The sequence below is a fragment of the Neopelma chrysocephalum genome, unplaced genomic scaffold (assembly GCF_003984885.1).
Source record: "Neopelma chrysocephalum unplaced genomic scaffold, ASM398488v2 Primary Assembly neopelma1_43, whole genome shotgun sequence".
Lineage (NCBI taxonomy): Eukaryota > Metazoa > Chordata > Aves > Passeriformes > Pipridae > Neopelma > Neopelma chrysocephalum.
Genome location: NW_020897702.1, coordinates 3,629,515 through 3,643,402, shown reverse-complemented (window position 1 = coordinate 3,643,402; position 13,888 = coordinate 3,629,515). Strand labels below are relative to the sequence as shown.

The 13,888-nt window shown below is 36.5% G+C and overlaps 1 protein-coding gene across 1 annotated transcript in view; it reads left to right on the top strand.

The window, feature by feature from the left end:
• The window catches only part of B3GLCT (beta 3-glucosyltransferase), a 58,366-nt gene that overhangs the window by 20,382 nt on the left and 24,096 nt on the right, over positions 1-13,888 (top strand). The window contains exons 5-6 of the mRNA XM_027677784.1: positions 8,557-8,633; positions 12,455-12,566. Coding sequence (XP_027533585.1) covers positions 8,557-8,633; positions 12,455-12,566 — 189 coding nt within the window. The remainder of the gene's footprint in view (positions 1-8,556; positions 8,634-12,454; positions 12,567-13,888) is intronic.

The following is a 13,888-nucleotide window of genomic DNA, read 5'->3' as shown; positions in this document are numbered from 1 at the left end:
TAAAATTGCTCAGTCATCTTTGAACAGAGTGTTCAAGTATACATGAGAGTAGAATTACTAAATCATCAGATTTAAACCCTTAAAATCAGTACCTGTTGACAGTTTTAAGTTCTCCTGAGCATCTCTACAAGTCCTTAAAATACATTTACCGAATTTCTTGCCTTGTGGAAGCTGCTTCTGCTCTGCTGTTCCTTCCCTTATTCCTTAGTTAAAAATCATATTTTAGGTCTTGGTAAGAGACTGTTGGGAGGGAGGGACCTGCTGCCCCATGTATGACACTAAGTTAGCTATGAAGATGACTACCTCAAACTTGCTGACAGTGAAAGCTGCTTCAGGCTTATTTGTCAATAAATATAAAAATCTACTTATATTGCTAATCGTGCTGATATTAAAAGAATCAACTGAACCTCATAAATTGCTTAATTTCATTGTTTGAATCATAGGGTCATTAAGGTTGGAAAAGACCTCAGAGATCATCAAGTCCAACCTTTGACCTAATACTGCCATGCCCACTAAACCATATCATGAGGTGTCACGTCTACTTGATTTCTGGAGCACTTTCAGGGATGGTGAGCCCACCGCTTCCCTGGAGAGCCTATTCCAGTGCTTAACCACTCTTTTAGTGAAGAAATCTTTCCTAATATCCAGCCTGAAATGTTTTTATTCATTAGTTCTGATTGAGAAGGATTTTACTTTTAAGTAAAAACTCACTTCACAATACTAAAATGCTGTCTTACACACATTCTAAACAAAGAATCTTACATCAATTGACAACATAAATATAGTGGTTCACCATTAATTCTTACTTTCATGAATAATAGAAATGTACTGTATACCACATCTGTATTTTGTGTGATTGCATTTATTTAGAATTCTTGTAAAGTGTGAGCTGTGAAGATAGTATTCCTCACTGCTTTTTATTCACACAAGTGAAAAGCAAACAAATGGCACTTTACTACAATGCATTGTTGCCATTCTAGGCTACTGTCTAATTATACGCACCTGTGGTAGCATTTATTATAATAAGCACTTGAAACATTTCCAGATTTTTTCCACATCTTTCTATTTGGCTTGTTGCAAAATAAGATTTAATTTGTGATATTGGTGATCACTAGCTCTCAGAAGAAAAGAACAGGGAAGATATGGGATATCTAGGGGGAAGATGAGGGATCTTAGAGGAGGAAAAATAAAATTAAAAGCAGACTAAATTGGTGATAACTTTCATACTGATTTTCTTCCTCCAAAACTACACTTTTATTTAGCAAGTTAATAGTCTTAGTTTTCAAAATTCAGACTACTGCTCAAACTAAATGTTAGACTGGCTTAAAATACAAGTAATTATATTATTATTATTTTATTAAATCCCAGTTAACTGAAAGTATAATAGATGTGCCATACTGCTTATTTGGACTATTTCTACACTAGCGGGTAGTGTTGTGCAATAGGAGCAAACCTGGAGAGCAATGCACTTGTTGCTGAGGAGCTGGCACTTGTTTTACATGACACTGAAAAGGGCTTTACTTTGGACTAGTTCTGAGTTGGCTCTATGAACTGGAGGTCCATTAGCAATTGAGGCACATCCTTTGGTTTAGTTACCTCCCAGAGACATACAACTTGTGCACCCAATGATGCACAAGATAGTGCAGTGATGAAGGAAAAGCACAAAAGTGGACTAACCTATACTGAATACATGAGGCAGTGTTAGGAAGCAGTAGGAGCTGCTTTTGGTCAGGGTCTCAATCGTACTGATAGGTTTGAATTTTGTTTAGTAAATAAGTCTTTCTTACGAGGTATTAAGATTTATAATGATGATAATCAATTTGAAATGTGTCAATACCTCTGAACATTATTCGCATGTCAGTAATTAGAAGAATGAAATTGGTTAGGTTTTTATATTGTTCTATTTGAAAGGTCAGGAGTTGACAAATCTATCAGCAAGCACTAATTGAATACTCCAGAAAACTTCCTTTTGGTCTTTGAAACATGTAGCCCAGATAATTAAAGGTATTCTATGTCTTTTGACTAACCGGGGGGTGGAGCACATTGTTGATTTGTTGATGAACATATTTTTTTACTGAAAAATATTTATTTATTTATTTATTTTCGATTTAGTAGTTTCTTGAGTTTTCGTATGTCCTGGTCATCTGAATTATGATCCATTCAGGTTTTCACCTCCGAGGTTGGGAGCAATTGTGTTGATGTTGACACATTTTTTTCTCCTGATAATGGAAAATGTAGGTGTATTTATAAATTCTTTGTATGACAGTTTGCTGCAGGGCACTTGTTTGTACCAGTAGTTGAGGAAAATCTTGTGATGCCACATCAACATAATGCAAATCAAATTAACTCTGATTACTGCTGAGCACAGGTGAATTATTTCTGGATCACAAAAACCTTACCGGACCTTCTCCTGATTTTCCGGTTGGTGGAAGTCTAGGCAGCATGTTAGGAACTGGCAGTGTTGCTGAAATTTACTCCCACTATTGTTGAAGAACAACCCAGTAAAATAGAAAGTCGGTGGCTGCCAGCATGTTTCCTACGTGAAAATCTTACATCAGTGATAATTATAGGTTTTTTTGAGACAGAAATATATTGTAGTAAAAAGCTTTCTTTTTGATGATGAAATAATTTATTACATAAGGATTAATATTCCAGCTAGCTGCATAAGAAGTCCCATCAGATACAAATCCTTATTGTAACTGTTTTCCCAGGCAATGAGTTGTTGGTTCTAGCATGCAAGCACTTGAGTCAGGGCTTGGTTATGCATTCAGGTATGTTTTTGGGCAGCTAAGTTGTGTTCTGAGGATTTTGATATGATGTATAATAGGAAAAAGGATTAAAATTACTTCTTTGATAAAATGTCTTTTTTTTTTTTCCCCCTCTAATCTGTAGTTAAAGTCAGGAACACTCCAAATTACTTTAAGCTCCAGTTATTACTTCCATACAATTAGGTAAATGCTTCGGTCTTCTCTTTAATGTAAGATCATTTGATGACAGACATGCACAAAGTACTTGGTCTTGATTTATGAAAGCAGGGTACTGCTATGTCCTTTCCCTGAACTCTCTGAAATTACACATAATATATTATGAAAACTCAGTTCCTTTTTAAAATGATAACCAGGCACCTGAGAGTAGAACAGAAATAGAGATTCTCTCTAATGGAAAATAGTAGATTATATTTTATTACTTTAGGCTTCCTGAGGAGCAAAAGATTATTGGATATTATTTTTTATTAGCAACATGGGTTTTGTTGTTGTGGAGTTTTTAAAAACCTTATTGCGGCCTTTCAGTACTTAAAGGGAGCTTATAAGAAAGATGGGAACAGATGTTTTAGTAGGTCCTGTAGCAATAAGAAAAAGGGTAATGGTTATACACTAAAAGAGGGTAGATTCAGACTAGACATAAGGAAGAAACTTTTTACAATGAGGGTAGTGAAATGCTGGCAGGTTGCCCAGAAAAAATATCCCATCCCCAGAAACATTCAAGGTCAGGCTGGACAGGGCTCTGAGCAACCTGATCTAGTTGATGTCCCTGCTCATTGCAGGGGTTTGGACTAGATGACCTTTAAAGGTCCTATCCAACCCAAGCTCTTCTATGGGTGCAGCTTGAAGGGAGAAATAGATTAAAATAGACAAGGCAACTTTGGAGAAGATCCCAAATAACTGACTTATTAAACAGAAGCAACATTCTTTTGTTATAGTAGTATTGTAAAATAGTACTTTAAATCATCTGTCGGTTTTGTTTGAATGAGTGTATTGAAATAATATTTTGTCCTGGATTCTTGGACATAATGCTCTGATAAAATTGATACTTATGTCTTTAAAACATGAAAAATATTTGAAACGTGTGTTGTAATTTTCAATGTTTAAAAAAATTGTCAGAATATAGAGAAGACATCTTGTACAGTGTAATGTTTGACGTTGGCAATTCCTAGCAAATTGTCTGCCCCACTGGGTTTAGAGGTAGGAGATTTGCTCTTACTTTATGTAATTTTAGAAATCCTTCAGGATATCTACAGAATTGGCATGTTTGTGAAAATAAAGCTGTAGGGAGGAGACTTCAATATGTATTCCACAGCTCTACATTGTCAAAGTAGTCATAACGGATGACTGTAAGAGCTTGGCTTATTTAACCTCCCAAGGGAAGGCTGAGAAGAGGGTAGGTAGGCTAGCTCTGAATGTGTCTTAGGATTGATTACTGAAAAGAAAATGAGAGTGTAGGGAAGATGTTGTTAAGTGCTTGTAGAGCATGTAGAGACTAGGAAAACATTTCTAACTCTGGCTGTGCAATTGAACAGCAGTGTCCAGGGTTTAAGACCCCCCCCTCCTGCCTCCCAGTTCTGGGCTTCATGAGCAGTTTATTAAAATTACAAAGCACAGGGATATATGCAAGACACCTGCAGATATTGGCATATGGGACTCATTAAGAGCAGGTTCCTATGCACTCCTGTGTTTTTCTATAATGTGTTACAAGCTTGCCAATTGCTCTGATCAGGTGACTCAGTAATATAACAATGAAAATATCACTGCAATGTCTTATATTTCACCACAGTTCCATATCTGTTTTTATGCTCTTCTTACATGTCACATAGGACATAAAATTGGTAGTGCTGAGCAAGATCTAGTTTGAATTATGTTCTAATAAAGCATGTTCTCACGAAACAATACACTTACTCCAAGGTTTAGTTATACTTAGATGAAATTCAGTGAACTCTGTTCTGTAGGAAAACAAAGCAAGAACAGATGTGCTAGTGGGTCATAGAGGATATGACCTAGCTGTGGCTCTGGATATCCTATTTTAGATGGGGATGATCTTTGCCATGCTAGGTGCTTACAGAGGCCCATTTTAGCCCTTTAGTCTATGAAACCTTTGTTTTTACACTGTACTGTTTTATTCCTTGTAAATTGTGCATTTCTCATATAGGGTTTGGTAGATTAATATGAAATTGCAGGTAGTGCAGAAATAATACATATACTTGTTTCAGGTTAGCAAGTCTCTTAATTAGTTGTTTAAAATTCTCTTATTCTGAATTATCTTTTTCTTTATTGGATATGCTATTCCCCCAGGGTTTTTCATTTTAATGAAGAGGACTTCCAATGTTCAGATTCAAGAACCAGAGTTTGATTTTAGTTCTGTTGATGATTTACTGTGAAATTGAGTGTGCCGCTAGCATCTTCAACTTGCATAAATAATACTTAGTGGTTGTAAAGATACAAATGAAGCTGTGTCAATGTCTTTTGAATTGGTTTGAAAATGTGGATCTAACCCCTTTATTCACACTTAGTTTTTTGCTTATGTAGAGTTTGAAATTGCTGTCTGTGGCAGGTATTGCTGATCTCACTGTGATGATAGAGTAGGTAGTAAAAATGGAGTAAAAATGTCTTATATTGTATTTTAGACCACAAGCAATTCCATTTTTTTGGTTTTGCCCTTTGAAGTCAGCTTAGTTGTGAAAGTGGGGAGGGTAATAAATTATTTTATTTAGATTATTAGATACTTTGCTTGTGCCATACAAAGAATGTTGATACATGTGAAAACATATGTGCCCTGTAACTGTGGAAACAGTAGTTTCAAGATAGAATAACTACTGAATGCAGTACAGGCTATGGATGCATTTGTAGGAGAGTTTTATGAGATAGGCAGACACAGTGTGTAAGTCACATATCACTACCTTGACTGTCTAGCCATCCCCTGATGAGCTCGCCTGCACGTGCCCTTCCGCTGCTCAAAGCTGACATTGGGTACTTTTTACCTTTTTTTCCCCCATCCATGTACTAAAGATAGAATAAATAAAATGAATAGGTCAGCCATGTTCGACTAGGTTCAGAGTGAAAATACATAAAATGAGAGAAAAAGCACCAGAGATCCTCCTGTATTTTTGAAAGAGGCTGTTTTACCTGTACAGTGTGTTTTAAGCATCTCCTTTATTAAATCAGAATTGATGCATTGTTAGAGGTGAGTGGAAGAAAAGGAACATGAAGGACATGTATTTTCATGTTTTAGAGGAAGTTGGGTGCAGAAAAAGAACAGGCTAATGAGAATGCCAAAGAGAAAAGATACCTTCTGAAAGTATTGGATTAGCTCAAGAAAGAGTGCTTTTTCTTTATAATCACTCCTTTTATCTGCACAAAGGAAATAGGTGGGCATTTTTTGTTAAAGAGATACCTGAGCATATGTTACAACTACTTAGATTATGTAATTTACTTTGTACCTTTTGCATGGACAAATGCTTTTTTTTAATCTGAAATTAACCTACCTTCAGCCGTTAGTGTGATATAGACACTGAATATATTATTACAAACTACTTTTTTCTTTGTCTGGATCCTATTGTACATGAAATACATGGCTACCTACAAATACTAGCATAACTGCAGGGTTTGTGTGTTTGTAAAAAAAATGTTCTTGTAAAGACAAGATCTGCTTTTTTATGTTTCTATCTGCAATCCCATAAGCAGACATAATTTTATGGTTTTACCATAAAGTGGCTACATTTTAGTCAAATACCAGATATTGAGCATACTATGACTAAGATTTGCCACTTCCATAAAAAACCTCTGTACTTCTTTGGTTTTGCAGTGACTTGAAAGTAAGCAGAAACATATTTGATAGATTGGCTTGAACTGGAACCATAAATCAGAAACACAGAAACACTGAGATGCAAGTGAATATCTTGTTCCAAATTAAAGTTTTGATATTATTTCTTTTCAATTTGGGTCATTCCAAATAGCATAAATGTTTTCAAAAACAGTACATCTTTATCTTTGTGTAAGGTTGATGCATTCCTGAGAGACACAGTTATTCCTTAGAGCAGTAGAGATGTTTTCTTGAATGTATGAAATTTGGAGGGTTTATGTATTTCTAGGTGCTGTGCTTAATTGCCTTTAAAAAGGATTTAAAGTAAACTTGACTGAGTCAGTAGATAGTGTAAACTTTACCTTACAGCTTTTCGTAGAAGATAAATTATTTTTGTGTTTACATGTTAATTTTATATTAATGGAATTGTTCACAAAAAGCATTCATCAAACAACGTTTGTCATAGGTGGAAAAGTGGAAAGGAATTAGGCCCTTGAGAGAGCAAGGTGGTTTGTCTTAGGAGCTCTGAACCCACTAGGCTGACAGAGGCAAGAGGCTTCTGCAGCTCTGTGTCCCCAGGTCCAGCCAGCAGCAAGGCTGAGCACATGTTCCAGTTGGGCACGTGTGCGCGCACACACGCACACATTACATGTACACATATACATGTAGTCTTCCAGTTAGATCAACATGCACACCACAGCGCTCTCACAAACACAAACTGAAGGAGGGGCCTGACCTTGTTTCACCTCTCTGGCTGGTCAGGATGAAAGCCTGCTCCATTCTAGTTGCTGGTGCTCAGCCCTGCTCCTGTGAATTCATACGTACGTGCGCGCACACACACACACACGGTATGGATCCTCCCGGTAGCTTTTATATTCAGTGCATGAAGTAGTTGACCCCTGGCCTCACACACAGGTACACACATGCAAGTGAGCCTTTCTGGTACCTGATACAGACTTAGAACCCTACCAGTAGCTGACCCTTGCTCCCCAGAGGATCTCCTGAAGCTGGGACCTCCTGTTTCCTAAACATCTCATAATAAAATTTTGTGCCACCCCAAAGTGCTCTTCCCCTGAATCCTGTGGTGAGCCCCGTGCCCCTGTGGGCAGTTAACCCCCTGACAGACTGTAAGGTGAGCGGGGAGCCTTTCCCTTTTCTTTAGCTGTCGAGTGCCAACACCTAGACAGAATGATGCTGCAGTGTAGGATTGTACTTGTTAATAGAGTAAGACACTGCCTATATAGGGGATGTATTATGGGAATTATGTATCTCCAACTTTTTACATGAATTATAAATCATGCAGTTTGATATATCAGAAGGCCATGTTTAAATGGTATTTTCTTGGAAACTACCCCAGAATGATAGCTTATCTGCTAGACATTGGGATCTGCCACATCAAAGAGATTTCAAGTAACAAAAGAGCAAAGAAATTTATGAAAAAGATTTTCCTTTGTAGGAATCTTCTTTGATATTTCAGGAAAAAAATGCTGACTCCTCATTTTGATTTTTCTGTAAACCCATGGTTTTTTGTCATGACGTTAGTGCAACAGGTCAAAGCTCAACTCAAAGCAGAGTGTTAGAACTGTTACCTAAGATGTGTGTAACAGGATTGTCCAATGGAAGCCTTTGTAGAATAACCTACATTATTTATTAGTATTTCTTTACAGTATAGGATTTAATGGTATGGTAAAGAAATTACTATGATATATTGATCACATGGGACCTATACAAAGCATTTAATTTGAAGTCTGTTAGCTTTATAACTAACAGACAATTAAGAAATTATGAGTCGGAAGAAGCACTTCCTCTAAATTGCAGATCACCTTGTTTCATACCATCTTAAGTCATCTATTCTTCAAGGCTACTTGCCAGTCAAAAACAGTGAAAGTCATTCCAGAGTAATTTTTTTAAGATTAGTTGATATTTAGGAAAAAAAGTACATATAATTCAAGTTTAACTGGAATATTTTTATTTTTCCCAAAGGAATTCCCTACGGTTCTGCTTATTCATCAGATGGACAGGCATGAAGGTGCATGGACAATATTGCCATTAATGAGAGAGTAAGTGTAATGAATGCCAGTTACTTTCAGAATTCAGACCTCTTTTCTCAGAATTTTTCAAATGAGAGTTGCAACCTTATATTTTCGCTTTCTTACTCTATGTTTTTTTTGGTTTTCCAAAGCAATTTTCTGTTAATTAAATCAGAGAAAACTATTTTAAGTAACAATAATAATAGAATGTAACTGAACAACTACCTTCTTTGAATCATTGCACGTTTTAAAATTATCAGGGAAGTAAACTAGTCAAAAGAAATAACATTTTTAAGTGTGCATTTTTCTATTTGGTTCCCAGTTCTCACAGAATAAGTTGTGAGGTATTTCAGAACTTTTGAATTTTCAGATTACTTGACTGAATGAAGTAGATTCACTTAAAAAATAGATAATACTGTTTGGGGTCTCTATCTGTTACAGTTTATAGTGTTTATAAGAGGTGGTATGCCTCTATAGGGAGAAGGTGTAGGTTTCAGCATCTTTTTAGAAGCTTATCTGGCCAATTTTCATCTTAATCTGATAGGAGAAGGCAGATAGTCTCAAATATCTTTTGGTTTTAGCTTATGCCGATGAGCCTTGGGAAGACATGCTGCATTTATGCAAACTGTCAGGAGGCAATGATTCTTATTTCAGAAGGTCTTTAAGCTCCGTAGTACTGAGGGCTATCTTTTGTTTGAAGCTTGTTTTTGAAATCAGTGCCAGAGACTCTGCAGCCTCTTGAGGTTTAATTTAGTCAATGTAATTTATTAGACTTACTCAGGGGGAGGTTTTTCTATCAGAGTGGTTGCAGGACAAGATGCTTTTCCTTCTGCTCTCCATGGCTTTCTGTGTGTGTTGGATCATGAAAATAGTGCTTGTATAGTAGCTGTTCTTTGAGATATATGTAAACTGTGAAAAGTAACAAAAGAGATTTGAACTAAAATGAAAAACTGGAAGATGATGTTCCAACTATCAGTCATATTTTTTTTTCCTTCTTAACTCCTGTTTCAATGACCAAGTAGTTCCTCTTCTGAAATGTTTATATTTTGGTGACATGATTTACAGAAACAGCTTTTCTAAGATAGCAAAACTTGAAATGAAAAATAGAAATGCTCATTTGTGTGAGAAAGCAGAAGAAAATTCTTCAGAAATCAGAAGAGGAATCTTAAGTAGAGGATTGCCATCTTAATACTTCTGAAATATTAATTTTTTTCTTATCTACTCTTTCACTTACTGCTTTTGGCAAATGAAGACATGGAATAGTTTAGAAGTATATTGAGGCTTTTACAGTTTTGTTTTCTCAATGGACAACAGAGGAAGAAGGCAGTTTGACCCATTCTGCAACAGCTGGTGATGCCCGTAATTGTGATATAAAATGCATTTGTATCAGAAAACTGTTTTCAGTTTTCCTCAGTTCTATAGTTGTCAGCATTTTTTAAGGAGGCCTCTAACCAGCTATGACAATTCTTAATATTTAGTTCTTGGGCACAAGTTAAGTTGGGCAAAGTATGCAATTTCAGAAGATGTAATCAGTGGATGTCTTATGACACAGTACCCTTATTGTGTCCAGAAGGCCCACTACATTTCTTCTCAGTAGCCATGTTCATTAAGCAGAGAATAAATCCCTTTTTAAAACATTATTATCCAAAACAGTATCTTAGCTGAGTAGTTCTAATGGCTCCTTGCAGTCTGAACTCCAAAGTTGTGTGCTGTGAGGTCTACATAAGACTCTGTGCAGGCCTTAAGTGCTTAGTCTTGAAAATAATTCTCATTGTCCATCAATAGGTAGATAAACAGATCATTCTTTTTGTGAACTTATTTGTGCTGTATTCATGAGATTCAGTAATGCTTTTTGTGGGGATCACTCTGGTGTTTTCCCTTTACCTTTCACCCACCTGCTTTCCTGTATCTCCAGACATTTCCCTCCTGAAGTTCTAGCTGAGCCCTAAAGTGTGAGAGAAAAGCCTGCAGTCTTCACAGGGCATTAAATACCGTACATATTTAAAGACTTGAGGGTATCTGATGCACTTTCTGTACTTGTTTGGCAAATTTTAGAGGGGGCAGCTGTTTTTCCCAGTTGATTTTATCTTGTTTGCTTGCCTGAATGTCAGTGTTGACTAGGCACCAAGTATATGCTCTTACGAACTAAAAGGATGAATGGATCGTAAGTTCTTCTGGCTATTGTAGTTTAGCAGATTAATTATCTTAAGAAGAAAGCGGTGAAAAATAAAATATTGTTGCAAGACACAGAGGAAAAGTAGCTTTTCAGGGTGGTGACTGTCATGATTCAGCCCCAGCCAGCAACAAAGTTCCATGCATCTTCTCACTGACTCCCCTGTGATGAGATGGTGGAGAGAATCGGAAGGGTAAAAGGGAGACAACTTGTGAGCTGAGATAAAGACATTTTAATAGGTTAAGCAAAAACCACGTGTACAAACAAATTAAAACCAGGAATTCATTCACTGCTTCCCATGGGCAGATGTTCAGCTATCCTCAGGAAAGCAGGACTTCGTCATATGTAAGAATGACTTAGGAAGACAAATGCCATCACTCCAAATGTGCCCCCTTCCCCCAGCTTTATATGCTGGGCATAATGCTATGTGGTCTGGAATATTCCTTTGGTCAGCTGGGGTAAGCTGTCCTGGCTGTGTCCCCTCTCAGTTCCTTGTGCACCCACAGCCCACTCACTGGTGGGATGGGATGAGAGGCAGACAAGGCCTCAAAGCTGTGTAAGCCCTGCTTAGCAGTAACCAGCCCAAATCAGCACAATGACTTATCCCAGATGAAAAAAGGCTGAGCTAGTTTAATGCCTGGCAACTATCTTGTACTTCTAGCATGTAATTAAAATACCTGCAGAGGCAGGTATCACGTTTTCTAGCTGAAGTATTTCTCAGATAGTGAGTTTGGCTTTTTGAGGGGGTTTGTTTGTTTGTTCTTTTAGGCAAATACCATTCCCTAAAACATAAATGATCCTATTACCATTTTTTACTTACTTTTGCTGCCTTAACAGTTCTGCTGTTTCTTTTCATTGCTGATTTTATCAGTAGCGAATGATTTAGAGAAAGCAAAATGTGGTGTTCATAGGTACTAGTTTTCTTATCCCTCTCCTCAGATGATTTGTTTAATTGAATCCACGTAAAAGCCATGCAAAGGAAACCAAACAAATAAAGATTGTGGTTTTTTCCATTAGATTGTCATTAGTTAATAAGGCTTTGTTTTGATAAGTAGTGGAAGAATTAAGCTGGGAGGAGCAGAAAAACAAGGAATGACATTTTTTTGAAGGAGTCAGGAATCCTGCATTGAGATTATTGCTAGCCTCAAGGAAGGTAGGGTAGTCCTTTCAATCTGTATAGTTTCACTGTACTGGAAAAGCTAATGAAGGTTTTAGGTTGGGAATGATCAGTGTCCAATAGCTGTCAGAAAACCTGTCATTAGGCATTTTCACGATTGTTGCAGTGCTGTTAGATGCCCAATGGTGGGATCCCTTGGAAGAAAGTTGAGGTACAGGGGGGAAGGTGACTTAAACTGCTATGTATGAACTTCTGAATTCATAGATAGCTATTAGATCTGTAGTACCTGTATGTTTCTGAGTAGACATCTTTTATGTATCCCTGTTCCCTTTCTTCTGGAATAACTAGTGCTTTTTAAATAGATATCAGCAGAGTCATTCTCTTTATCCATTCACTGTAGTCCTTTATTATGTAATTCTAAATTAGTAGTAAAAGTTTCTGTTTCTGTATAAATGAATAATTGATTGCAAAGTACTTATATTTGGGGAATGTGCCTTGAATTTGTCATTTTGTTCATTAGTAAAATTTGTTCATTGGTAAAATTTCAATTTCTATTTTTAGCTTTTCTGTTACCTATGGTAGGAACTCCTCATGGATTTTCTTCTGTGAAGAAGATACAAGAATACAAGTTGTAAAACTGCTAGAAATACTTGGAAGATTCGACAGGTCTAAGGTGAAATAAAAATTTAGATATGTAACTTTCTTTTGAATGTGGTTGGGTGAGTTTTTCCAAGTGGAAAAGATATATCTAAACAGCTTAAAATGAGGAGATAGATTTCTGTTGCTGAGGCTGAGCAAGATATTTAACATGAAGAAGTACAAATGCCTGTCTAGCTGTTGAAGAACTGTTAAAATCAAGCAGAGAAACCATTTTTTTGTGGATAGCCTGAAAATGATGTACTGTCAATAAAAAGATGAATATAGTCTGCTGTGTGGTTCCCTCTCCCCATTTTCCTGTCTATCATCAATTCTGATTATCATCACACGGAATGACTGATGTTAGTCTGTCTCTCATCTAATATAGTCAGGTATTTTATATGCATTCTGTTTCTGAACTGTCTTGGTGATAAGTTTTCTGTACCTACTGGAAAACAAAACAACACCAAAGGATTTGAAGAACAAAAAGAAAAGTGTAGCTACCAAGAAACAAAGTAAATTTGGCAATGCAGCTGACATGAAAGGTGTTAATATTTGGAATTTTCAGCGTTCAGAAAAAAAATCACCTTGGTGTCAGTCTGTATTAAAAGAAACAAAAATCTCCTGTGTGAAATATGTTCTGCCTCTTTATTGCATCTCTGCTTCAGGACTCACTTTAGTGTATTTACTTCTTTTGCAGGCACATGGCCTTGCAATGTCTTCTCACAATTCTTTTCTAAAATGGGAATAATGATTATTCTTACCTTTTTAAACACTTGGCCTTCAAAATGGCTGACTGAATATATTCAGACCCTTGGAATATCCATTTATTTTTTTTTCTGTTTCAGAAACACCTACTCCTAATTGACATTCTCAGAATAGAAAAATGAATGTTTTTTCTAGATGCTACCCTTTTACCGGTTTTAGTCTCTCCCTTGCATTGCATGCAGATTCTATTAAAATAACGAATTATGTTCCAACCTGAATTAAAAGAAAACTAAAATGTTTGCTTTTGTACATAGTAATTGTCATCTTAGTGTAACAGTCCATACCTGATTCCTTATATACAGTAGTAGTCCATCAGTCACAAAATTTAAGGTGAGTTATCCCAGAACAAGCTCATTCATTATTTGTTTTAAAATATCAGCAGTCTCCATAATAAAAAGTTGGTATACAATAATCTCAGTAAAAGGTGTACAATGGCCATGTGAATACGTGGTGAATCTGTTGCTCTTCAATCTAGATATGTAGAGATTAGTAGCAGAACTATTGAGACTGATGCAAATGTAATACTGAATGTACTATTGAGTGAAAACAGATGTATCAAAGCCTCTTAAGAGACCATGGAGGAATGTTAAG